The 27,838-nt window shown below is 41.7% G+C and overlaps 1 protein-coding gene across 1 annotated transcript in view; it reads left to right on the top strand.

The window, feature by feature from the left end:
• The first annotated feature begins 688 nt into the window (after nucleotides 1-688).
• The window catches only part of LOC140493663 (coiled-coil domain-containing protein 152), an 86,654-nt gene continuing 59,504 nt past the window's right edge, over nucleotides 689-27,838 (top strand). The window contains exons 1-3 of the mRNA XM_072592367.1: nucleotides 689-781; nucleotides 7,389-7,494; nucleotides 11,793-11,861. Coding sequence (XP_072448468.1) covers nucleotides 689-781; nucleotides 7,389-7,494; nucleotides 11,793-11,861 — 268 coding nt within the window. The remainder of the gene's footprint in view (nucleotides 782-7,388; nucleotides 7,495-11,792; nucleotides 11,862-27,838) is intronic.

Genomic DNA, 27,838 nt, shown 5'->3' with positions numbered 1-27,838 from the left:
ACTCTACCAGTCATCCAAACCTTTATTAATGTTAGTACATTGCCCTTAACACCTAGGCCTTTAATCTTATTTCACAGCCTCCTGTATGGCACTTTGTCAAAGGCCTTCTGGAAATCTAAATAGATCATATCCAGTGGCTCTCCTTTGTCTTATTTGCTTGTTACCTCCTCAAATAATTCCAACAGGTTTGTCAGGCATGACCTCCCCTTGACGAAATCATACTAACTCAACCCTATTTTAGTTTGCATTCCAAGTACTCCGCAGACTCATCCTTCTCATGATATGTGCAAATCATGAAAACTTGAGTCGCCCTGGTGACTAAGTATGCAGGAGCTGTGCCATCTGCAGCTTCTGGCAAACTGCATTTCGGAGTTGGAAATACTGGTGGGTTCACTGTGCTCACACTGCAGTTGATGACTGAACTGACAGAAAGGGCATGGGTGACATCCAGGCAGTGAAGAAGATGGCAGGTGGTGTAGGAGTCCCCTGTGGCCATCCTTCTTTCTACCAGATTATACCACTTTAGATTCTGTTGAGAGAGCTGACTGTGCAGGGAAAGCAGTGGCAGCCAACTTCATGACAGCATGGATAGGTCTGCAACATTTGAGAGGTGAAAGGATAACAGTCGGGCTATCGTAGTGGGGGATTCAATTGTAAGGAGAACAAGCAGCTACAAAGAGACTTCAGGATGGTATTTTACCTCCTTAGTGCCAAGATCAGGGATGTCACTGATTGGCTACAGGGCATTCCAAATGGGGAGAGCAATCAGACAGAGACTATGGTACATGTTGGTACCAATGACCTAGGTAGAAAAAGGGATAATATCCTGCAAGCAGATTTAGGGAACAAGTAAATAAATGAATGAACAGCACCAATAAAGTAGTAATCTCTGGATTACTTTAAGTCGTTGCACTAGTGAGTATAGAAATAGGAAGTTATTCACAATGAATGCACAGCTGGAGAAATGGTACAAGAGGAAAGGCTTTAGATTTCTGGTACATTAGGACCGTTTGTGGTGGTAGTGAACCCGGTACAGGGAGTTGGGTTGCACCTGAACTGGAATAAGATCAGCATCCTTGTGGGGAGTTTTGCTAGTGCTGTTGAGCAGTATTTAAATTAACTTAGTGCGGGATGGGATGCAAAGAGAAGGTTCAGCGGGGAAAATGATCAGACAGAAGGAGCAACTTTTTTATGCAGAGGGTGGCACATGTATGGAATGGACTGCCAGCAGAAGTGGTGGAGGCTCGTACAATTGTAACATTTAAAAGGCATCTGGATGGGTATATGAATAGGAAAGGTTTGGAGCGATATGGGCCAGGTGTTGGCAGATGGGACTAGATTGGGTTGGGATATCTGGTCGGCATGGACGAGTTGGACTGAAGGGTCTGTTTCCATGCTATACATCTCTAAGACTCTCAGAATTATAGGCCTGTTAAGGCACAAGAGGTTTTGGCTGATATTTATTTTAATGCAAGGAGTCTGACGTGCAAGGCAGATGAGTTGAGGGTATAAATTAAAACATGGGGGAATGATATAATTGCTATCTCTGAAACCTGGTTGAGGGCAAAGAATAATACAGCACAGGAACAGGCCCTTTGGCCTTCCAAGCCTCGCCAACATGTTTTGCCATGCCATACTAAAACTGTCTTCACTTACAGGATCCATATCCCTCTGTTCCCTTCCTATTCATGTATTTGTCTTGGTGCTTCATGAATGCACCAGATTGTGGAATTTGAATTCAGTTTATAAAGAAACTAGAATAAAGAGTTTAATGATGACAATGAAGCCATTGTCAATTGTTGAAAAAACCCATCTAGTTCATTAATGTGAAGGAAACTGCCAGCCTAACTTAGTCTGGTCTACATTTGACTCCAGACCCACAGCAATGTGGTTGACCCTTAACTGCCCTCTGACTAATAGGTATAGGCAATAAAAGCTGGCCTAGCCAGCGATGCCCTCATTCATGAATGAATATAAATTTTAAAAAGTATCCCAGGCTGTTGAGTGAGGCAAACAAGGAAATGGCAGAAGTGCCTGGTAATAAGTTTCCATTTCTCTCTGGCTACAGGAGAGGTATCAGAGGACTGGAGGACAGCTGATATGGGGGTACTGTTATTCAAGAAGAGAACAAGTGATAAACCAGGAAGCTACATAACAGTCACTCTCACCTCAGTGATGGGGAATATTGAAAGCAATTCTGAGGGGCAGAATTAATCTGCATTTGGAAAAACAGGATTAACGTTTTAGGTTCAGGGATCCTTCTTCAGGTGCTGCCAGACTTGCTGAGTTTCTTCAACAATTTTCCCCTCGGCAGTCCTTTCTGTTACCTATTCAAAAATGCTCCGGCAAGCTAGTTGATACTGACTGTTCTAAATCAACCACATTTTCCATGTGACTATTATTTCTACTCCAAATAATTGTTTCTAGAAGTTTCCCCTCCGGTGAAGTCAAACTACTTGATGCAGACTTTCTGTGCTAATCCACAATTTCACTTTCATGCCTTTTTCCCATATCCATTGATTCTCTTATTAACTAAAAATCTATCTCAACCTTGAAAATACTTATTGGCCCATGTTATGAAGATGTGGGTGTACTGTACCTTTAAGAGAGTTAAAAGCTAGCAGAACTACCTAACACAGCACCAAGTGTTCTGAACAAGATATAATGTAACATTTGGTCGAACAAAAACAAATTCGAATTAGGCCAATCAGTTTCAATTATATCCCGAAAAATACCAAACTCCAATCAAGTTTGAATTTAGTTTATTGACAATCCGATGCTTGGGGGCTATAAGACCAGGGAAAATTGAACAGTTAGGAGGAGAACTGCCAAGCCACAAGCATTTGCAGACTGTCCAGCGAGTAGCTATCTTAAAGGTCCCTTTATTGATAAGTGACCTGTGAAACAGAAATCTCTAAGAAGAAGAAAAGAAGACAGAGGAAGACATAATGAAAAATTTCAATATCTGGCTGGTTTTAAAAAGTTGAATTTTGATAAATCCTAATCAAATGTTTTATCGGACTAGTATTGTAGAAGGGAAAGGTAAAAGATAGGTTCGAGGAAGGAGTTGTAAATAGTTGTTAGTTAATTATTCACTGTTATACCTTAAGAAATAAAGTTTTTCATTTTTACCTTAAATACTTCTTGGCCTCTTGCATTTTCACAGATTACTGCATGGGGTAAATATTTTCTGTGTTGCTGGTTTAAATTAAGAAGGAGGGTTTACCCCCATGTCATAACACCCACCTTCAACAGCCGTCTAAAGTAGAGAATTCCGCTGATTGTCTACCCTCTGAGAGAAAAAAAATCCTTTCCATCTCTGTCTTAAATGGGCAATCCCAGACTCTGAGATATGTCCTCTGGTCCTGGATTCTCCCAAGAGCGGAATCACCTTCTCGTAGAACATAGAACAATACAGCGCAGAACAGGGCCTTCAGCCCTCCACGTTGTGCCGACCTGTGGACTTTTCTCAGCTCGTCCCTCTACACTATCCCAAAATCATCCATGAGCTTATCTAAGGATTGTTTAAATCTCCCTAATGTGGCTGAGTTGACTACCTTAGCAGGTAGGGCATTCCACGCCCTTACCACTTTCTGTGTAAAGAACGTGCCTCTGACATCAGCCTTAAATCTATTACCCCTCAATTTGTAGTTATGCCCTCTCGTACAAGCTGATGTCATCATCCTAGAAAAAAGTCTTTCTCTGTCTACCATATCTAATTCTCTGATCATCTTGTATGTCTCTATCAAATCACCCCCTTAACCTTCTTCTTTCCAATGATAAAAAACCCAAGTCTCTCAGCCTTTCCTCATAAGACCTTCCCTCCAGACCAGGCAACATCCTGGTAAATTTCCTCTGCACCTTTTCCATTGCTTCCACATCCTTTTTGTAATGGGGCAACCGGAACTGTATACAATATTCCAAGTGTGGCCACACCAGCATTTTGTAGAGTTGCAGCATGATATTGCGGTTCCGGAACTCAATCCCTCTACCAATGAAACCTAACTCACCATATGCCTTCTTAACAGCACTATCCACCTGGGTGGCAACTTTCAGGGATGTATGCACATGAACTCCAAGATCCCACTGCACATCCACACTACCAAGAATCTTTTTATTGACCAAATACTCTGCCATGCTGTTATTCTTCCCAAAGTGTATCACCTCACATTTAGCTGCATTGAACTCCATTTGCCACCTCTCAGTCCAATTCTGCAGTTTATCCAAATCCGCCTGCAACCTGGAACATTCTTCCAAACTGTCCACTACTCCACCAACTTTAGTGTCATCTGCAAATTTACTAATCCATCCACCTATGCCTGCGTCTAAGTAATTTATAAAAATGACAAACAGCAGTGGTCCCAAAACAGATCCTTGTGGCACACCACTAGTAACCGGACTCCAGGCTGAATGTTTTCCATCAACCACCACTTGCTGCCTTCTTCCAGAAAGCCAATTTCTAATCCAAACTGCTAAATCACCCTCAATTCCATGCCTCTGCATTTTCTCCAACAGCCTACCCCGTGGAACCTTTTCAAAGGCTTTACTGAAGTCCAAGTATACCACGTCAACTGCCCTACCCTCATCTACATGCTTGGTCACCTTCTCAAAAATCTCAGTGAGGTTTGTGAGACATGACCTGCCCTTGACAAAACCATGTTGACAATCTGAAATCAAATTGCTAGATGATTATAAATCTTACCTCTTATAATCCCTTACAAAACCTTTCCTACAACAGAAGTAAGGCTCACTCATCTATAATTACCTGGGTCATCTTTGCTGCCCTTCTTGAACAAGGGCACAACATTTTCAATCCTCCAGTCCTCAGGTACTAAACCCGTAGACAATGACAACTCAAATATCAAAGTTAAAGGCTCTGCTATCTCCTCCCTAGCTTCCCAGAGAATCCTCGGATAAATTCCATCCGACACCCAGGGGACTTGTCTACTTTCATTTCTTCTAGACAGCTATGCATAACTAACCTCAATCCTTTCTAGTCTAATATCCCGTACCTCATTTTTCTCCTCTACGATATTCTCCTTTTCCTGAGTAAACACCGATGAGGAATGTTCATTTAGCACCTCTCTGATCGCTACAGGGTCCACACTCAACTTCTCACTTCTGTCTTTGACTGGCCCTATTCCTACACTAATCATACTTTTATTCCTCATATATCTATAGAAAGCTTTAGGGTTCACCTTTATTCTATTTGCTAAAGACTGCTTGTGTCCTCTCTTTGTTCTTCTTAACTCTCTTTAAATCCTTCCCAGCTGATCTGTAACTCTCCATCACCTCATCTGTACCACCTTGCCTCATCAGCACGTAAGCCTCTTTCTTCTTAACAAGAGATGCAATTTCTGTAGTAAACCATGATTCCCTTACCTTATCACTTCCTCCCTGCCTGACAGGGACATACCTATCAAGGACACGTAATATCTGTTCCTTAAACCAGCTCCACATTTCAATTGTTGCATCCCCTGAATTTTGCTACCCCATTCTATGCATCCTAATTCTTGCCTAATCGCATTCTCCATATCTACCCTCCCAAGACCTCTGAGAGCCTTGTATATTTAAATAAGGTCTCCACTCATTTTTCTAAATCTCACATCACCAGATCCAAAATACTCCGTTTCTGGTTGGATCCACAATGCATTGTTCTGGAAAACTCCTGAACACACTCTTTGAATTCTTCCTTATGGCTACCTTGGCCAATTTGATTTTCTCTGTCTACTTGAAAATTAATATCTGTCATGATTAATTTACTTCCTGATTTTTTTCTGTCCTACAGTATAGCTACTGTTAAGGGGCCGATGGACTACTTCCTTCAGTTACTTCTTCCCCTGGTTATTTCTCACCTTTACCCTTATAGATTCTCTGCCTTCCAATCCCAAATTAGTTCTTGCTGTTATACTTAGTCCATCTCATGCAAACAAAGCTACCCCATTATCCTTTCCTTGCTGCCTGTCCTTTCCAAAAGTTGCATAATCATATTTAATTCCCAGCTTTGATCTTGCAGTTTTATTTCCATAATGGCTATAAGATCATACCATTAATTGCTAAACAAATAAAAAAGAAATGTGGATGCTGAAAACCATAAACAAAAACACAAATTGCTAGAAAAACTCAGCAGGTCTGGCAGCATCTGGAGAGAAAGCAGATTTAACATTTTGAGTTCAGTGATCCTTCTTCAGATTCTGCCACACTCACCGAGTTTCTCCAGCAATTTTCATGAACCTCTATTTATGCCACTAATTCATTTATTTTGTGACAACAGATATTGCATGCATTTAAAAGCCATTAATTTTGCCTTTATCCCATTATTTCACTCCTTGATCCCACCTACATTTTTATGTTTGTACACTCTGTCCCTTCCTTTCTCATTCTGGGCATCATTACCTACATCCTTTTCGAAGACTTTGAGGTTTGTTTTTGTCGTTTCCTGGTAGTCTTTTGTTCATAATCCTTCTCTGCTTATCATTTTTGCACCACCCTTCTGAACCTACCGTATTCAGCTAGGGTTTCAACTTTGTTTACTATGAAGCACCTGACATTTTTTCTTCAAATTTCTATTTTCTTTGAATTCCAAGGAGCTTTGGATTTATTTGTTTCACCTTGTCTGTACTCAGACCATCTCTTCTGATAAAATTAATTCTGTCCATGAAGCCTTTGCAATATCATCTTTCTTTGGTATTGTAATGCTGTCCTTAACCAAACATGCCACCACTCCTTTTTTGCCATTCCCTTCTTTTCCTGTTAACAGGAATATCAAACACCTAGATTTGACCTTGCCAAAACCAGATCTACATTATTATCACACATTATAATTCCGCAAGGCAGCCTGTGCCTGGAACTTCCTAATCTTATTAATTACATTCCATGCATTCACATATACAGAGCTTAACTCTGATTTAAACTTTATTACTTTCTTCCCTTACTACCCTACCTATTAACTTGTTATTCTCTATTTCAGTGACATCTGCCTCTCACAACAGTTTGACCACTCTGATATTATTTTATAGTTTTCTCATATGGTTCCACACCAATACTGCCTTTAAAGATAACATTAGGAGGAGATGGTGGTTGAGTGGTAATGTCATAATCAGACCAGAGGCCCAAGCTAATGCTCTGGGTCATGAGTCCAAAGTCACCTCTGACTCCAGGTATATAGCAATGTGGTTGACTCTAAATGCTGTCTGAAAAGGCTTGCTAGCCACTCAGTCATTCAGGATGTACTTGCCAGAGACACCGATATCCTATAAAAGAAGAAAGAAAATTCTCGTGCTAATTTTTTTCGTCAAAGGTTAAGTTATCACCAGCCTGCTGTTAATAATTAGCAGAAGCAATTTTTTTGCTGTTGTTACTTCTAAGTATTTCTTTACATTCCTTAGAAAATAGCTGAAACTCAGGGGAGAAATAATCTCTTGGAGATTCAGTTGGAGGAAGCAAATCGTTTGGTGAAATTAACACAGACTAAGGAAAACTGTATGCAAGAAGGTAATAAGATTTGTACTGGCGCTTCTTTTGTTTGTTTGCAGTCTTTCCTTACCCAATTTATTGAAGAAATTGAGTAATTCCTTTCATGACATTTTCAGAAAGCCAGCTGAAACGGCTTATGAGAGATTCATTGCGCAGACCTTTGCAACTCTGACATCAGAACTACAAAAGACTACATAGGACTCCAATAACTATAGTCACAGATGTGAAATACAAGTTCAGAACAGAAAAATCACAGAATATTGACTCAATTTGAATAACTTCCAAATGGCTATATGATTAATGCATGCCTGTTCAACACAATGCAAGCAGCAAGGTCTCTTTTGTCTGCCTCTTGATATACATGCATTTTTGTGAAGCTTGCTTTATTTGCATTGTTAATTGAAACACTCTAAATTTGGGGGACTCAGGATTGATACTTCTGGTAATATTTAAAGCTAGCATGCTCTCGTTAAAGTTAGCCAGGAGGTCCATTCTGTCTGGAGTACATCCTATTCAAGCTAAATTTACTAGAAAGTATTGAAGAATATAAGAATACTGGCCCCCACTGCATGACAGACTTTGGTGAAGTAAGTGGAAAAGAGGAGAGGTGTCCTGTTTCCGTAAGGGCACCAGGGCTCCAGGCTCAGTGTGAAAAGGCAATGAGAATATCGGATGCTGCCTGGCCTGCTGTGTCTTATTATGTGCAAATCTTATTATGTACACACAGTCCAGTGATAACGAATCTACAAACAGCTTCCTCTACTGCTTGAAAAGGTCAGCAGTATGTATAAAACTTATAATGAGTTTGGATTTCAGTAACATGTTTTTCAAAAGTGTATCAATTCCTTCCAAAATACTTGCTTTTAGTCTTATATCCATTTCAGTCTACAATCAATAATGCAGAAAACTAAAGAGGTATAGTCTTTACACTTCTCCTTCTGAATGGTATTGATTGTGAGTTTGAAGTTACTATGGAAGGTATCTTAATGAGGAGAAAGTGAGGACTGCAGATGCTGGAGATCAGAGCTGAAAAATGTGTTGCTGGAAAAGTGCAGCAGGTCAGGCAGCATCCAAGGAGCAGGAGAATCGGCGTTTCGGGCATAAGCCCTTCTTCAGGAATGCATTTATTTGTACGCAGTATGTAGAATAGTTTGTTGTAGGTTGTGCACTGATGTATCAGTCTGCACATAGCATCCCAGCATCCGTATTTCACTGTCTCCAAATTTCCCCTTTAATAATCTTGTCGTATAATGTACTCCTTGGCATAAAAGACAGGTTTTGGAACCTGATTCTTGGAATTAGAACTTAATTCAATTAGCTATTAATTTCATCCTGAGATAATCCTCTACAAATATCCAGGACCACATTCCAATCTGGTCTGAACTCCTCTTCCATCTTTTTATAAACCTATAAACTGTAAAACATATGACATAAATATAGGGATTAGGAACAAAGTAGTCTGTTTGGCCCCTTGGACCTGCTGTTCTATTCAAAAAGATCGTGGCCAATCTGTTTGTGTTTTGAATTCCACAGTGCCATCTACTCCCAATAACCCATGAATCCTTTGCCTAACAAGAATCCATCAACCTCAGTCTTAAAAAACAATTCAACAACACTGTTTCCACTTATTTCTGAGATAAAATTCCTGGAACACATAATCCCCTGACAGAAACAAGAATCTGCTCATCCCTGACCTGAAATAGTGACCCCTAATTTTAAAACAACGTTGCTCACACACATCACTACTTACTCTTCTGAACTCTAGTGAAAAGATTGCCCAAAATGTTCATCCTGTCCTTGTAAGACAACTCATTCATTCCACATTATACTCCATCTGCAAATTTACCCCCCAATCTTAACTTGTATAGGTATCCTCCTCAGTTAAAAATAAAAGATGCTGGAGAACTTCAACAGTTCTGGAAGCATCTGAGAACAGAGAAAAATAGCTAACATTTTGAGTCCAAAGACTACTCTTCAGCATCCTCCTATGTCCTTTTCACAGCATATGTTCCTCCCTATCTTTGTCATTTACAGTTTAGCTGCCATGACATCACTCCTCTCATTTAAATCATTGATAATAATTGGAAAAGGCTACTGCACTTGTCACAACTGCCAATCAGAGATCCATTAAAGCATACTCTCAGTTTTCTGCCAGCTAATCTTCCAGCCATGTTAGCATATTATTCCCCCACCAATAAAAGCACAATGATCTTTTATTTTCTTCATATCCTTGTATGTGGCACCTTGTCAAATGCCTTCTGGAAATGCATTCCTGAAGAAGGGCTTATGTCCGAAATGTTGATTCTCCTGCTTCTTGGATGCTGCCTGACCTGCTGCGTTTTTCCAGCAACACATTTTTCAGGTGTCTTAACGAATCAACGCAGTGCATTGTGTAGATGATACACACTACTTCCACAGTCCATTTGTGGTGGAGTGAGTGAGTGTTTGAAAGTGGTGCCAATCAAGCAGGTTAATATTTCCTGGATGGTATTAATTTCTTGAATATCATTAGAGTTCATCCAGGCAAGTGGATGAGTTGTGCCTTCCAGATGTGAATAAGCTTTGGGGATTTAGGAGGTATGTTGATCATTGCAGTGCCCCCTTCAGGTGGAAGCAATGCATGTTTGTGGATGTGATGTCAATTAAACAAACTGCTTTGTTCTGGATGGTGTCAAGCTCCTTGAATGTTGTTGGTGCAGAATTCATCCAGGCAAGTCTGGAATATTCCATTACATTTTAACTTGTGCCTTGTAAATATTGGATAGGCTTTGAGAAATTAGAAGGTGAGTTATTCACTGTAGTATTCCCAGCCTCTGAAGTGCTGTTATGGCCAACGTATTTATCAGGCTTGTCCAATTGAGTTAAGAGTTATAGAGTCACACAGCAGGCTTGGCCCATATTTCTCCAAACATGTGTAATTCATGTACTTATCTAACTGCCTTTTAAACATTGTAACCATACCCATATCCACTACATCCTATGGAAGTTCATTCCACACACAAACCCTGTGTGAACAGATTACCCCTCATGTCCCTTTTAAATCTTTCTCCTCTCACCTTAAAATATACCCCCTAGTTGTGAATTCCCGCATCTGGGAAAAAAGACTATTCTGCCCCTCATGATTTTATAAACCTCTATAAGGTCACCCCTCAACCTCCTATGCTCCAGTTAGAAAAGTTCCAGCCTATCCAGTCTCTCCTTTTAACCCAAGCTTATAGCTTGAGATACTCAAGTTCAGGGAGTCTGTCCAAATGCAATCTGGGGTTAGGCAACATTCCATTCAATAGGACCAGCATCAAATATCAGGGGAACTGGTTAATGTCATTTGGGAATCCACAAAGACCATGATCAGAGATCAGGTCAGCCATGGCTTCGGGCTGATTGCTGAAATCAGTAAAATCCTGGGGTGAAATCCAATGCTTGCTCTGAATGATGCAAGGAGGCTTGTGTAGGAATCTGGGAGATGACTGCCAAAAGGGGTGGGGCAGTCGAAACTGGGGTTGGAAATCAGAGTAATTTGTGCATATGGGAACAAGAACAGTGAAGTGGGAGAAACTCAAGTGTATGGAGGGGCTACATGGAACAGAATTGAAGGTCATGAAAGAGGTATATTGGCAGTGTCCTCCACCATGGCCTCCACAGAAGGAGCATAGAAGAGCAAGATTGACATCATTAAGTGTAATGATGGGGTTCAGGGGTTAGGACAAACAGTGGACATTAAGTTCAATGTAGTGGGTCTCAAAAATTGAATTGATGGAAATTAGCTTGCGTGCTAGAGCTAGGTAAAAGGACTCTGGGTATACTGTCCACTTGGCTGAATGAACTCTAATGACATTCAAGAAATTAGTACCATCCAGGAAATATTAACCTGTTTGATTGGCACCACATTCAAACACTCACTCACTCCACCACAAATAGACTGTGGAAGGAGTGTGTAGCATCTACACAATGCACTGCGTTGATTCATTAAGACACCTTCCACAGCAACTATGATCACTACCACTCAGAAGGAGAAGTGTAAAGACTGTATTTCTTTAGTTTTCTGCACTATTACAAATTCTAAGATATGCTCTTTTTCCTAAATTATGTGAATTCACAAGTACCGACTTGGATTATGTTTTTCTGCTCAAGGACTTTAAATCTATGAATATCCTAAACAAGCATGCATATAATCTTTGATCCCTAATCAAAATATTCAACTCCTAAACAAGACTGCACTTGTGCCAACAGCAGTCTGTTTTTTTCTTTTCAGCAGTATTGTGTTTGGTATTGGAAATCCTTCAACCAGTACTGCCTTGGATATTTATGTTTTTCAGAATGCAGTTTGCTGCATGGAATGATAGCAGAACTACAGGTTACTATTCAGAAACAATATGATGTGAGAGGTAAGGGCTCATGGTAACTTCAACTCATGAAATTAAATAGTATATGAAAATAATAGAATTTTCTTCCTTTGATTTAGAAAAGCCTCCTGCTCTTTTCTCTCCTTTATCCATTTTCTTCCTTTTCTAACAACAACTAGGAAGTTCACCGACTCAGTGGAGATTGAACAGGAGTCTGGAATTTGAATTGTTACCTCATAGTGATGGAAAGGGATAGGTACATGCCACAGGGCAAGAGTTTTCAATTATAATGTGATGAGGCAAGACTGAGGATGAATAGAATGGGGTATCAAAATGCAGGGGATGGGGACAATCAAAATGTGGAGCTGCTTTAAGGGACAGACATTGCATGTCCTTGATAGGTATGTCCCTGTCAGGCAGGGAGGAAGTGATAAGGTAAGGGAACCGTGGTTTCCTGCAGAAATTGCATCTCTTGTTAAGCGGAAGAAGGAGGCTTATGTGACAATGAGATGAGATGGTTCAAATGAAGCGATGGAGATTTACAGAATAGCTAGGAAGGATTTAAAGAGAGAGTTAAGAAGAGAAAAGAGAGGACATGAACAGTCTTTAGCAGGTAGGATAAAGGAGAACCCTAAAGCTTTCTGTAGGTATGTTAGGAATAAAAGGATAACTTGAGTCGGAATAGGGCCAGTCAAAAACAGAATTGGGAAGTTGTGTGTGGACCCTATCGAAATCGGAGAGGTGCTAAACAAATATTTCTTATTTTTTTACGCTCAGGAAAAGGAGAGTATTGCAGACGAGAACAATGAGATACAAGATATTAGACTAGAAAAGATAGAGGTTAGTTACGAACAGGTGTTATCAATTCTAAAAGGAGTGAAAGTAGACAAGTCCCCTGGGCCAGATGGTGGACTGGTGGAAAAAGTGCAGAGGCATGAGATTGAGGGAGATTTAGCAGTTTGGATTAGAAACTGGCTTTCTGTAAGACGGCAGTGAGTAGTGGTTGATGGAAAATATTCAGCCTGGAGTCCGGTTACTAGTGGTATGCCACAAGGATCTGGTTTGGGACCACTGCTGTTTGTCATTTTCATAAATGACTTAGACGCAGGCATAAGTGGATGGTTTAGTAAGCTTGCAGATGACACTAAAGTTGGTGGAGTAGTGGACAGTGTGGAAGAATGTTGCAGGTTGCAGGGGAACTTGGATAATTGGGCTGAGAGGTGGCAAATTGGGTTCAATGCAGATAAATGTGAGGTGGTTCGCTTTAGGAAGAATAACAGAAAGGCAGAATACTGGGTCAATGGAAAGATTCTTAGTAGTGTGGATGTGCAGAGAGATCTTGGTGTCCATGTACATAGATCCCTGAAAAATTGCTGCCCAGGTTGATAGTGCTGTTAAGGCATACGGTGAGTTAGGTTTCATTGGTAGAGGGATTGAGTTCTGGAGCCATAATGTCACGCTGCAAATGTACAAAACGCTAGTGCAATATCATTTGGAATATTGTGTACAGTTCTGGTCATCCCATTACAGGAAGGATGTGAAAGCATTGGAAAAGGTGCAGAGAGATTTACCAGGATGTTGCCTGGTCTAGAGGGAAGGTCTTATGAGGAAAGGCTGAGAGTCTTGGATCTGTTCTCATTGGAAAGAAGAAGGCCAAGAGGGGATTTGATAGAGACATACAAGATGATCAGAGGATTAGATAGTATAGACAGTGAGAATCTTTTTCCTAGGGTGATGATGTCAGCTTGTACGAGGGGACATAACTACAAATTGAGGGGTGATAAATTTGAGACAGATGTCAGAGGCAGGTCCTTTACTCAGAGAGTGGTAAGGGCGTGAAATGCCCTACCTGCCAGTGTAGTTAGCTCAGCCACGTTAGGGAGATTTAAACAATCCTTAGATAAGCACATGGATGATGATGGGATAGTGTAGGAGGATGGGCTTAGATTAGTTCACAGATTGGCGAAACATCGAGGGCCAAAGGGCCTGTTCTGCGTTGTATTATTCTATGTTCAATAGGTAAAATTCAGGTATTCCAATATTTTACATTAAGTATTTACATTTCAGAATAAATTTGTTTCTCTTCTATTCAAGTTGTCACCAAGAGTCAAGTGACCCTAAGCTATGATATTACAGAACTTAAGTACTGATGGGAAAAGATACATTTTGCCAAACTAGATAAAGTCTTTGTTTAGAATTTTGTGAGCATGGCCTTGGTCGGACATGGTCAGTACCTCTCTGCTGAACAGCAGCAGTGACAAGGTGTATGACATAATCAGCCAATCATTAGGAAAATCAGCAAACCTAGCAACACACCAGCACTGCAATTCATGTACAAACATATGAATCAGGAGTGGACGGTTGGGCCCCTTGAGGCTGCTCCGCCATTCAGCTAGCTCATGTCTTTTGTTTTATTAATTCAGGGGATGTGAGTACAACTGGCCAGGCCAACATTTATTACCCATCCCTAATCGCACAGAGAGTAATTAAGTATCAATTGCATTGTTGTGTGTCTGGAGTAACGTGTAGGCCAGACCAAATAAGGATAGCAGTTTCCTTCCCTTAAGAATAGTAATGAACCAGGTGGGCTTTTCCAACAATCAACAATGGATTCATAGAACATAGAACAATACAGGCCCTTCAGCCCTCGAAGTTGCGCCGACCTGTGAACTATTCTCAGCTCATCCCCTACACCAGAGTGGGAAACCTTTTCATGTTGGAAGGCCGCATTATGTTAGTTGTAATCTAATAAGGCTGCATTCAAGAAACTTCAATTATATATTCTTCAAAATTCACATTATTTTGTAAAAATCTAACTAGAGTTGCATTATAACGAAATCATGAGCATAGCAGGTGTCGAAATAGCAATTATGACTTACCAATCTTTTAATTGTGGCAGTCAGTCTGTGATGATTATTTCATTGAATTTTCTTTTACTCTCTGGTATTTTAAATACATTCATTTTAAGATTAAAATAAAAATAATAAAGGACGAAAAGAAAACATATTAATAAAAAATAAAAGATTTGTTCTGCAAAATTTGGATTCATTCAAAAGGCCACACACAATGGCCTAGAAGGCCGCATGCGGCCTTAAGGTTGTAGGTTCCCCACCCCTGCCCTACACTATCCCAAAGTCTTCCATGTGCTTATCTTAGGATTGTTTAAGTCTCCCTGATGTGGCTGAGTTGATTACATTAACAGGTAGTGCATTCCACATCCTTACCACTCTCTGCATAAAGGACCTGCCTCTGACATCTGTCTTAAATCTATCACCCCTCAATTTGTAGTTATGCCCCCTCATACATGCAGATGTCATCATCCTAGGAAAAAGACTTTCACTGTCTACCCTATCTAATCCTCTGATCATCTTGTATGTCTCTAACAAATCCCCTCTTAGCCTTCTTCTTGCCAATGAGAACAGGTTCAAGTCTCTCAGCCTTTCCTCATAAGACCTTCCCTCCAAACCAGACAACATCCTGGTAAATCTCCTCTGCACCTTTTCCAATGCTTCCACATCCTTCCCGAAATATGGGGACCAGAACTGTACACAATATTCCAAGTGTGGCTGCACCAGCATTTTGTATATTTGCAGCATGATATTGTGGTTCCAGAACCCAATCCCTCTACCAATGAAATCTAACTCACCATATGCCTTCTTAACAGCACCATCCACCTGGGTGGCAACGTTCAGGGATCTATGTACATGGACTCCAAGATCCCTCTGCACAACCATACTACCAAGAATCTTTCCATTGACCCAGTACTCTGCCTTCCTGTCATTCTTCCCAAAGTGCATCACTTCACATTTAGCTGCATTGAACTCCACTTGCCACCTCTCTGCCCAATTCTGCAGTTTATCCAAGTCCGCCTGCAACCTGTAACATTGTTCCAAACTGTTCACTACTCCACTGACTTTAAATCTGCAAATTTACTAATCCATCCATCTATGCCTGTGTCTAAGTCATTTATAAAAATGACAAACAGCAGTGGTCCCAAAACAGATCCTTGTGGCACACCACTTGTAACCAGACTCCAGGCTAAATATTTTCCATCAACCACCACTTGCTGCCTTTTTTCAGAAAGCCAGTTTCTAATCCAACTGCTAAATCACCCTCAATTCTATGCCTCTGCATTTTCTCCAACAGCCTACCATGTGGAACCTTATCAAAGACTTTACTGAAATCCATGTATACCACGTCAACTGCCTTACCCTCATCTACACACTTGGTCACCTTCTCAAAAGACTCAATGAGGTTTGTGAGACATGACCTGTCCTTGCCGAAACCATGTGGACTATCTGAAATCAAATTGTTGTTTGCTCGATGATTATAAATCTTATCTCTTATAATCCCTTCCAAAACCTTTCCTACAACAGAAGTAAGGCTCAATGGTCTATAATTACCTGGGTCATCTCTACTGCTGTTCTTGAGCAAGGGCACAACATTTCCAATCCTCCAGTCCTCTGGTACCAAACCTGTAGACAATGACAACTCAAATATCAAAGCCAAAGGCTCTGCTATCTCCTCCCTAGCTTCCTAGAGAATCCTCAGATAAATCGCATCTGGCCCAGGGGACTTTTCTACTTTCATTCCTTCTAGAATTGATAACACCTGTTCGTAACTAACCTCGATCCTTTCTAGTCTAAAATCTCATACCTCATTCTTCTCTCTACAATATTCTTCTTTTCTTGAGTGAAAACTGACGAGAAATGTTCGTTTAGCACCTCTCCAATCTCCACAGAGTCCACACTCAACTTCCCACTTCTGTCATTGACTGGCCCTATTCCTACCATAATCATCCTTTTATTCCTCACATACCTATAGCAAAGCTTTAGGGTTCTCCTTTATTCTATTTGCTAAAGACTGTTCATGTCCTCTCTTTGCTCTTCTTAACTCTCTCTTTAAATCCTTCCCAGCTGATCTGTCACTCTCCATCGCCTCATCTGAATCATCTAGCCTCATCAACACATGAGCCTCCTTCTTCTTCGTAACAAGAGATGCAATTTCTGTTGTAAACCACGGTTCCTTTACCTTATCACTTCCTTCCTGCCTGACAGGGACATACCTATCAAGGACACGCAATATCTGTTCCTTAAACCGGCTCCACATTTCCATTGTCTGCATCCCCTGCATTTTGCGACCCCATTCTATGCATCCTAATTCTTGCTTAATCGCATTATATTTGCCCATGCCCCCATGATAACTCTTGACCTGTGGCATGTACCTATCCCTTTCCATCGCTAAACTAAACGTAACTGAATTATGGTCACTCTCTACAAAGTGCTCACCTACAACTAAATCAAACAACTGGCTTGGTTCATTACCAAGCACCAGATCCAGTGTGGCCTCCCCTCTTGTCGGCCCTTCGACATACTGTGTCAGGAAATCCTCCTATACACATTGGACAAAAACTGATCCATCCAACGTACTAGAGGTATTGCATTTCCACTGAATGTTGGGGAAGTTAAAGTCCCCCATAATGACCACCCTGTTCCTTTCACTCCTCCCCAGAATCATTTTGCTAATCCTCTCTTCCACCTCCCTGGAACTCTGCGGAGGCCTATAAAAATCTCCAAGCAGTGTGACCTCTCCTCTAACCTCAGTCCACACTACCTCAGTAGATGAGTCCTCATCAAAAGTTCTTTCAGCCACCGTTATACTAACCTTGATTAACAAGGCCATGCCTCCCCTCTTTTACCACCTTGCCTGTTCTTAATGAAAGATCTAAACCCTGGTACCTGCAACATCCATTCCTCACCCGCCCTATCCATGTCTCCGAAATGGCCACAACATCGAAGTCCCGGGTACCTATCCATGCTGCAAGATATTTATTTCAGATACTTCTGGCATTGAAGTAGACATACTTCAAACCAGTTTGCTGTCCGCTAGCACATTCCTGTGAGCCTGAAATCCTGTCCCTGTCCTTCCTACTCTCATCCTCCTGTGCACTGCAACTTCACCTCCGGTTCCCAGCCTCCTGCTGAGCTAGTTTAAACCCACCCGAAAAGCACCAGCAAACTTCCCACCCAGGATATTAATACCCCTCTGGTTCAAGTGAAGACCGTCCTGTTTGTACAAGTCCCACCTTCCCCAGAATGAGCCCCAATTATCCAAGAACATGAAACCCTCCCTCCTGCACCATCCTTGCAGCCACGTGTTCAGCTGATATCTCTCCCTATTCCTTGCCTCGCTATCACATGGCACGGGTAACAAACCAGAGATAACAACTCTATTTGTTCTAGCTCTCAAGCTTCCACCCTAGCTCCTTGAAATCCTACCTTACATCCTTATCCCTCTTTCTACCTATGTCGTTGGTACCTACATGGACAACGACTTGAGGGCTGGTCACCCTCTCCCTTCAAGACCCCAAAGATACGATCCGAGACATCACGGACCCAGATACCTGGGAGGCAACACAACAACCGCGAGTCTCATTCGTTCCTTACAAACCTTCAATCTGAGCCTCTAACTATCGTGTCCCCAATGACTAACACTCTCCTCCTTTCCCTCCTTCCCTTCTGTGCAACAGGGACAGGCTCTTGCCAGAGACCTAGGCCCCACTGCATACCCCTTCAACAGTATTCAGAACGGTATACATGTTTTGCAGGGGAATGACCACAGGGGATCCCTCCACCGACTGTGTTTTCCCCCTTCAAACAGTGACCCAGCTTTCTTCGTGCCTAAGAGTAACTACTTCCCTGTAACTCTTGTCTATCACAGCCTCTGCCTCCCAAATGATCCGAAGTTCATCCAGCTCCCAGTCCAGTTCCCTAACACGGTCTTGGAGGAGCAAGAGTTGTGTGCACTCCCTGCAGATGTACTTGGATGGAATACTAATGGCATCCTCACTTCAAACATCATGCAGGAGAAACATTGCTATCCCTGCACTGCCATCCCTGCTAGTCCCCTTATAACAAAGTAAAAGCGAAGAAACACTTACTGGATATGTACCTAGTCTTTAAGGTTACAAGAGGTGGTTGGGTGGGAGGCTCTATAAAGGTAGGGTCTCAGGTTGAAAAAACACTGACTTATATAGTTGGATGGAAATAAAAGTAAGAAGTCCCTCCTTTCCCAGAAACCTCTGCTCTCTGACTTCAAATTTAAAAGCTCAAATCAGTGACGCACCGCTCTCGGCAGGCCCCTGGTCCAAGCTCCCGCCCTTCAAGCTGCTGCTGCCGCTGAGAAACAGATAATGGTTCCCATTATCATCTAGATATTTACTGATTTCAAATTTTACCATCTACTATGGCATAATTTAAACCTCAGTCCCCAGAGCATACCAGGGTGACTGAATTAATAGTCTATTTACAATAACACTAGACCATTGCCTCCCACAAGAGTGATCCATTTGTAACCTCAAATCTGTGTTCCCACCTAACCCAATAACCTTTCAACACCTTGCTTAACAAGAATCTATCCACCTGTGTCTTAACAATATTCAAGGACAATGCTTCCATCATTTTTTCAGAAGAGAGTGCCAAAGACTCATGACCCTCCAAGAAAGAAACTCACCTAATGTCTGTTTTAAATGGGCAACCCTGAATTTTTAAACAGTGACCCCTAGTTCTAGGTTCTTACATAAGAAACATCCACTTCACAAGTGCCCTGTGTTATACACACTGTCTAATTTATGTGCTTGTTGGAATATAGAAGAATGAGAGGTCATCTTATTGAAATGTACAAGATTTTTAGTGGACTTAACAGTGTAGGTGCAGAAAGATTGCTTCTCCTTGTCGGAGAGTCTAGGTTCACAGAGCATAATCTCAAAATAAGAGGTCATGAATTTAAGATAGAACTGAGGAAGAATTTTTTTCTCTAGTAGGATTTATATCTGTGGAATTCTTTGTTGCAGAGGGCTGTTGAGGCTGCGTAATTAAGTATATTCAAAGCTGAGATGGAGAGGTTCTTCATAAGTGAGTCAAGGGTTAGGGGAAAATGTTTAAGATTCTTGCTCCCTGAATGGCAGGAGCAAGGACTGAAGGAAGAATGAGCTAACTGATCAAAGTACCATGATACAGGGAAACATTCAAAAGTAGGAGAGAAAAGAGAAATGTAGTTGTAATCAGATAGTATAGTCAAGAAATAGCAATGTGACCAGGATCAAGAGTCCCAAAGGCTGTGTGACCTGTCCGGTGCACAGGTTCAAGGTAGTTCATCTGGGTTGCAGAGGAACTTGGAGTGTGAAGGGAAAGATCCAGTCGTTCTGGTTCAAATGGGTACCAGTGACATAGATATAAAGAGGAAAGATCCTCTGCTGGGCCTATATGAGCAGTTAGAGGTTATATTAAAAAAAAAGAACCATAAAGGTAATAAACTCTGGATGACTATTTGAGCCACTAGCTAATTGGCATAGGGTCAACAAGATTAAAGAAGTAGACGTGTGGCTCAAAGATTAGTGTAAGAGAAACGTGTTTGAATTTGTGGAAAATTGGCACTATTACTGGGGAAGGATGGGTTCAGATGGGTTACTAGTATGATGCTGGGACCAGAGTCCTCACGAATTGCTTCACTAGGGCTGTAGATAGGACGTTAAATTAAAAATACAGTTTTGGAGGACGGGTAGGTGTGGGGGGAGTGTCAGTAGAAAATTATAAAATCAAAGATAAAGGGTAAGGTGGTATTGAAGATTAGTGGTGGACTTGATTGTTACCAGAAAATAAAATGAAGGGATATGTAAAAGTTGATGGTTGTGGTTGTGGAGGGTCAGTCATCTCAGCTCAAGGACATCTCTGTAGGAATTCCTCAGGGTAGTGTCCCAGGTCCAACAATCTTCAGCTGCTTCATCAATGACCTTCTCTCTGTCAAAAGGTCAGAAGTGGGGATGTTCACCAATGATTGCACAGTGTTCTTCACCGTTCGTGACTCGTCACATACTGAAGCAGTCTGTGCTCAAATGCAAAAAGGTTTGGACAATATCCAGGCCGGGGCCAACAGGTGGAAAGTAGCATTTGCGCCAAAGGCCAGACAATGACTATCACCAAGAAGAGACACTCTAACTATTGCCCCTTGACATTCAATGGTACTACCATCTCCGACTCCCCCAGTATCAACATCATTGAACATAGAATGTTGCAACGCAGTACAAGCTCTTCATCCCTCTATGTTGTACTGTCCTGTGAAATTATTTGATATCCATCAAACCCACACTGTTCTATTATTGTCCACTATTGTGGCAACATTCAGGGATTTCTGCATCTGGACATCGAGAACTTTCTGTTCATCGACACTGCCAAGCATTTTACCATTAGCCCAGTACACTGCATTCCTGTTATTTCTTCCGAAGTGAACTACCTCACACTTTTTCGCATTCAACTCCATTTGCCACTTTTCCGCCCAGCTCTGCATCTTGTCTATGTCCCTCTGTAACCCACAACATGCTTTGCCACTATCCACATCTCTGCCTACCTCAGTGTTACCCGCAAATTTACTAATTAATCCTTCTACGCCCACCTCCAGATCATTTATAAAAATGTCAAACAGCAGTGGTCCCAAAAAAGATCCTTGCAGCTAATCACTGGTAACTGAGCTCCAGGATGAACATTTCCCATCAAACACCACCCTCTGTCTTCTTTCAACTGACCAATTTCTGATCCAATTCAGTAAATCACCTTCAATCCTGAAACTCCGTATTTTGTGCAATAGCCTACTGTGTGGAACCTTATCAAATGCCTTACTGAAGTCCATATACATCACATCAACCACTTCACCTTCATCCACCTGTTTTGTCACCTTCTCGAAGAACTCACTAAGGTTAGTTAGGCACGACTTACCCTTCACAAAATCGTGTTGACTATCCCTAATCAAATTATTACTTTCCAGATGATTATAAATCCTATCTCTTATAACCTTTTCCAACACCATACCCACAACCAAAGTAAGGCCCACTGGCCTAAAATTAGCATGGTTGCCTCAGCTCCCCTTATTAAACATGGGAACAACATTTGCTATCCTCTAGGCCTCTGGTACTAATCCTGTTGAGAGTGATGACATGAAGATCAAAGCTAAAGGCTCTGCAACGACCTCCCTGGCTTCCCAGAGAATCCAAGGATAAATCCATCCAACGCAGGGTTCTTATCTATTTTCAGCTCTTCCAAAATTGCTAAAAACTCTTCATTGTCAACCACAATCCCATCTAATCTAGTAGCCTGTATCTCCATATTCTCACTAATATTGCCCTTTTCCAAAGTGAATACTGACAAAAGGTATTCATCAAGCATTTCCCCTGTGAGCTCAGATTCTATACACAACTTTCCACTGCTATCTTTGATTGGTCCTAATCTTACTCTAATCATTCTTTTATTCCTGATATACTGAGAGAAGACCTTAGGATTTTCATTGATCCTATCCACCAATAACTTCTCATGTCCCCTCCTGGCTTGGCCTTTGTGTGGAGCCGCAGGAGATGGGGCAGATACTAAATGAGTAATTTGCATCAGTATTTACTGTGGAAAAGGACATGGAAGACATAGAATGTAGGGAAATAGATGGTGACATCTTGAAAAATGTCCATATTACAGACGAGAAAGTGCTGAATGCTTGCAAAGCGTAAAAGTGGATAAATTCCCTGGAACTGGTCAGATGTACCCTAGAACGCTGTGGGAAGCTAGAGAAGTGATTGCTAGGCCTGTTACTGAGATATTTGTATCATCGATAGTCATGGGTGAGATGCCGGAAGACTGGTTTTTGGCTAACATGGTGCCACTGTTTAAGAAAGGTGGTAATGACAAGGCAGGGAACTATAAACCAGTGAGCCTGACTTCGGTAGTGGGCAAGTTGTTGGAGCAAATCCTGAGGGACAGGATGAACATTTATTTGGAAAGCCAGGGACTGATTAGGGATAGTCAACATGGTTTTAGGAGTAGGAAATCATGTCTCACGAACTTGATTGAGCTTTTTGAAGAAGTGACAAAGAGAATTGATGAGGGCAGAGCATAGATGTGATGTATATGGACTTCAGTAAGGCGTTCGACAAGGATTCCCATGGGAGACTGATTAGCAAGGTTAAATCTCATGGAATACAGGGAGAACTTGCCATTTGGATACAGAACTGGCTCAAAGGTAGAAGACAGAGGGTGGTGGTAAGGGTTGTTTTTCAGACTGGAGGCCTGTGACCAGTGGAGTGCCACAAGGATTGGTGCTGGGTCCACTACCTTTTATCATTTATATAAATGATTTGGATACGAGCATAAGAGGTACAGTTAGTAAGTTTGCAGATGACACCAAAATTGGAGGTGTAGTAGACAGCAAAGAAGGTTACCTCAGATTAGAACAGCATCTTGAACAGATGGGCCAATGGGCTGAGAAGTGGAAGATGGAGTTTAGTTTAGATAAATGAAAGGTGCTGTATTTTGAGAAAGCAAATCTTAGCAGGACTTATACATTTAATGGTAAGGTCCTAGGGAGTGTTGCTGAACAAAGAGACCTTGGAGTACAGGTTCATACCTCTTTGAAAGTGGAGTCGCAGGTAGATAGGATAGTGAAGAAGGCATTTGGTATGCTTTCCTTTATCGGTCAGAGTATTGAGTACAGGAGTTGGGAGGTCATGTTGCAGCTGTACAGGACATTGGTTAGGCCACTGTTGGAATATTGCGTGCAATTCTGGTCTCCTTCCTATCGGAAAGATGTTGTGCAACTTGAAAGGGTTCAGAGAAGATTTACAAGGATGTTGCCAGGGTTGGAGGATTTGATCTATAAGGAGAGGTTAAATAGGCTGGGACTGTTTTCCCTGGAGCGTCGGAGGCCCTATAGAGGTTTATAAAATCATGAGCGGCATGGATAGGATAAATAGACAAAGTCTTTTCCCTGGGGTGGGGGAGTCCAGAACTGGAGGGCATAGGTTTAGGGTGAGAGGGGAAAGATATAAAAGAGACTTAAGAGACAACATCTTCACGCAGAGGGTGGTACGTGTATGGAATGAGTTGCCAGTGGAATTGGTGGAGGCTAGTACAGTTGCAGCATTTAAAAGGCACCAGGATGGTATATGAATAGGAAGGGTTGGGAGGGATATGGGCCAGGTGCTGGCAGGTGGGACTAAATTGGGTTGGATATCTGGTCAGCATGGACATGTTGGACCGAAGGGTCTGTTTCCATGCTGTACATCTCTATGACTATGACTCAATAAGAGCGTGCAGGAGCAGCAGTGTGCATTATCTGCAAGATGCAGTGCAGAAATTCACCAACAATGCTTAGACAGCACCTTCCAAACCCACAACCACTTCCATCTAGAAGGACTATGGCAGCAGGTGTTTGGGAACACCAACAACTGCAAGTTCCACTCCAATTTAGTAACCACCCTGACTTAGAAATATACCGCTGATCCTTCACAGTCATTGGATCAAAATTCTGAAATACCCTCCTCACCGGCTCTGTAGTCAATCCACAGCAAGTGGGCTGCAGCGATTCAACAAAGTAGCTCGCCACCACCTTCTCAAGGCCAAATAGGGATTGGCTATCGATGCTGGCCAGCTGCCGACATCCAAGTCCCACAAATGAATAAATAAAAAGTCATATTGTGCTAAGGAACCATAAAATTGTTGGGAAGTTCAATAAAACAACTTAGAACATTACAGCGCAGCACAAGGCCCTTTGGCCCTTGATGTTGTGCCAACCCATGGAATCAATCGGAAGCCCATCTTACCTATGCAATTCCATTTTCAATCATATGCCCTTAAAGTTGGCAAATTACTACTGTTGCAGGCAGGACATTCCATGCCCCTACTACTCTCTGAATAATGAAACTACCTCAGATATCTGTCCCATAACTATCACCCCTCAATTTAAAGTTATATCTCCCCATGCTAGCCATCACCATCCGAGGAGAAAGGCTCTCACTGTCTACCCTATCTAACCCTCTGATTATCTTATATGTCGCAAGTCAACTCTCAACCTTCTCTCTAACGAAAACAGCCTCAAGTTCTTCAGCCTTTCCTCATAAGACTTTCCCTCCACACCAGGTAACATCCTAGTAAATGAACCCTTTCTAAAGCTTCCTCATGCTTCCTTTAATGCGGCAACAGGAACTGTACACAATACACCAAGTGCAGCCGCAGCTGCAACATGACCTCATGGCTACAAAACTCAATCCCTCGACCAATTAAAGCTAACACACCATATGGCTAACAACCCTATCAATCTAGGTGGCAACTTTCAGTGATCAATGTATGTGGATCTCTCTGCTCATCCATGCTGTCAAAATCTTACCATTAGCCCAGTACTTTTTATTCCTGTTACTCCTTTCAAAGTGAATCACCTCACACTTTTCCGCTTTAAACCACATTTGCCACCTCTCAGCCCAACACTTATCTATGTTCCTCTGTAACCTGCAACATCCTTTGACATGATCCACAACTCCACTGACCTTAGTGTCATCTGCAAATTTACTAACCCATCCTTCTATGCCCTCATCCAGGTCAATTATAAAAATGACAAACAGCAGTGGCCCCAAAACAGATACACCACTAATACATCATTAGTAACTGAACTCCAGGATGAACATTTCCCATTAACCACCACCCTCTGTCTTCTTTCAGCTAGCTAATGACTGATCCAAACCACTAAATCACCCTCAATCCCACGCCTCCATACTTTGTACAATATTGGGAACCTTATCTACCATTGGGAACCTTATCAAATGCCTTTATATGAAATCAATAAACTGCCTTATCCCTCATCCACCAGTTTGTTCACCTCCTCAAAGAACTCAGTAAGGTTTGTGAGGCAAGACCTACACTTCACAAAACCATGTTGACTATCCTTAATCAACTTATTCCTTTATAAATGATTATAAATCCTGTCTCTTATAACCATTTCCAACACTTTACCCACAACTGAAGTAAGGGTCACTGCTCCATAATTTCCAGAGTTGGCTACTCCCCTTCTTGAACAAGGGAACAACATTTGCTATCCCCCAGTCTTCTGGCACCATTTTCTGTGGACAATGGTGACATAAAGATCAAAGCCAAAGGCTCTCCAATATTCTCCTAGGCTTCCCAGAGAATCGTAGGATAAATCCCATCCAGTTCAGGGAACTTAGTTACTTTCACACTTTCCAGAATTGATAACACCTCTTTATGCACCTTAATCCCATTTAGTGTAGTAGCCTGTATCTCATCGACCACATTGTCTTTTTCCGGCGTGAATACTGACAAAAAATATTCATTTAGCAATTCTCCTATCTCCTCGGACTCCACGCACAATTTCCCACAACTGTCCTTAATTGGCCCTAATCTTACTCCAGTCATTCTTTTATTCCTGATATACCTGTAGAAAGCTTTAGGGTTTTCCTTGATCCTATCTGCCAACAACTTCTCATGTTCTCTCCTGACTCTTCTGAGCTCTCTTTTTTTAAGTCTTTCCTGGCTAACTTGTAACTCTCAAGCACCATAACTGAGCCTTCATATCTCATCTTAACATAAGCCTTCTTCTTCCTCTTGACAAGAGATTCAACTTCTTTAATAAACAGTGGCTCCCTCGCTCAACCATTTCCTTCCTGCCTGACAGATGCATACTTATCAAGGACACACAGTAGCTGTTCATTGAATAAGCTCCACATTTCAATTGTGCCCATCCCCAGCAGTTTCCTTCCCCATCTTATGCATCCTAAGTCTTGCCTATTCGCATTATAATTGTCTTTCCCCCAGCCATAATTCTTGCCCTGCAGTATATACCTGTCCCTTTCCATCGATAAAGTAAAGACAACTGAATTGTGGTCTCTATCACCAAAGTGCTCACTTACCTCCAAATCTAACATCTGGCTGGATTCATTACCCAGTGCCAAATCCAATGTGGTCTCGCCCCTTGTTGGCCTGTCTACATACTGTGTCAGGAAACTCTCCTGCACACATTGGACAAATACTGACCCATCTAAAGTACTCAAACTGTCGTATTTCCGGTCAATATTTGGAAAGTTAAAGCCCCCATAACAATTACCCTGTTACTCTCACTCCTATCCAGAATCATCTTTGCTATCCTTTCCTCTATATCTCTGGAACTATCGGAAAGTGTGATATAATTATTATTCAATACATTGTTGAGCTATGTTCGCAGTTACTTAAATTGAAACCAACATTATGATGCAGTTTGTAGGCAGCTTACTTTTACAGGCACTGACGTGAGGATTTGAAATTTCTAACGGGCATCAGTGCCATTTGCAGGAGAATAGAGATACCTGTTGCAATTAATCACTATACAGTAGAAAATCAACCTATGCTGAAAATGAGAGTTGAACGATATGCTGCATACTACACAGTAATTCACATGGCAGACAGAGTACAAACGTGGCTGGCTCTCACATTGAGCTGTAAGGCTGGGGATCTGAGTGCTGTGGGGGCCATAACATCTGATTAAAGTTTGAGAACCTCTACTGACACTTCCAAAATGCTCTCAAGACACAACTGAAAAACGTGTGCACAGTACCGCTGCCAGTACTGCCAGGGACATCATTTCCATTCCATCCACTTTTTTTTTGTTATTCACTTGTAGGACATGGGCATCACTGGTTGGCCAGGATTTATTGCCTGACCCTAGCCCTTATTTATTGTGCTGTTTTGGGGTGCCGTCATATTTATTACAAGCAGAATTATTTCATAAAATGCAGTTGTACAGAACGTTCAACATGTACACATTGAGATTTTCAGGAGTGTCAGGAGGCCTTCAAGTTTTGACTTTTATTATGAGTATTACTACTTCAAGCTCCCTGAAATATGAAATAACTCTGAGAAATGAAGCCCACTCACTTCAATAATTTCAGTCCGAGATAAGATCTGAATCAGTAGTATCGTTTATTACGCTCTTGCAAGAGGGGCGTTGTGTCCACTGACCACAAGGCAGGGACACACACACACACACACACACACACACACTGAAGTTAACGAGTGCACAATATTTATGTAATTCGTTTCTCTTCCCTCCTCCCATTGCTCCTCCCCTGTTTACATCTGTTTCTAATCTAAACCCAACTGTTTATCTCTGAACTCATCCAGCATTGTCCGTGACAAAATGTTTATCTCTGGCCTCACAAG

This window comes from Chiloscyllium punctatum, chromosome 2 (genome assembly GCF_047496795.1).
Source record: "Chiloscyllium punctatum isolate Juve2018m chromosome 2, sChiPun1.3, whole genome shotgun sequence".
Classification (NCBI taxonomy): Eukaryota; Metazoa; Chordata; class Chondrichthyes; order Orectolobiformes; family Hemiscylliidae; genus Chiloscyllium; species Chiloscyllium punctatum.
The sequence above is the reverse complement of the archived record's forward strand: the minus strand, read 5'-3'. Positions and strand labels throughout refer to the sequence as shown.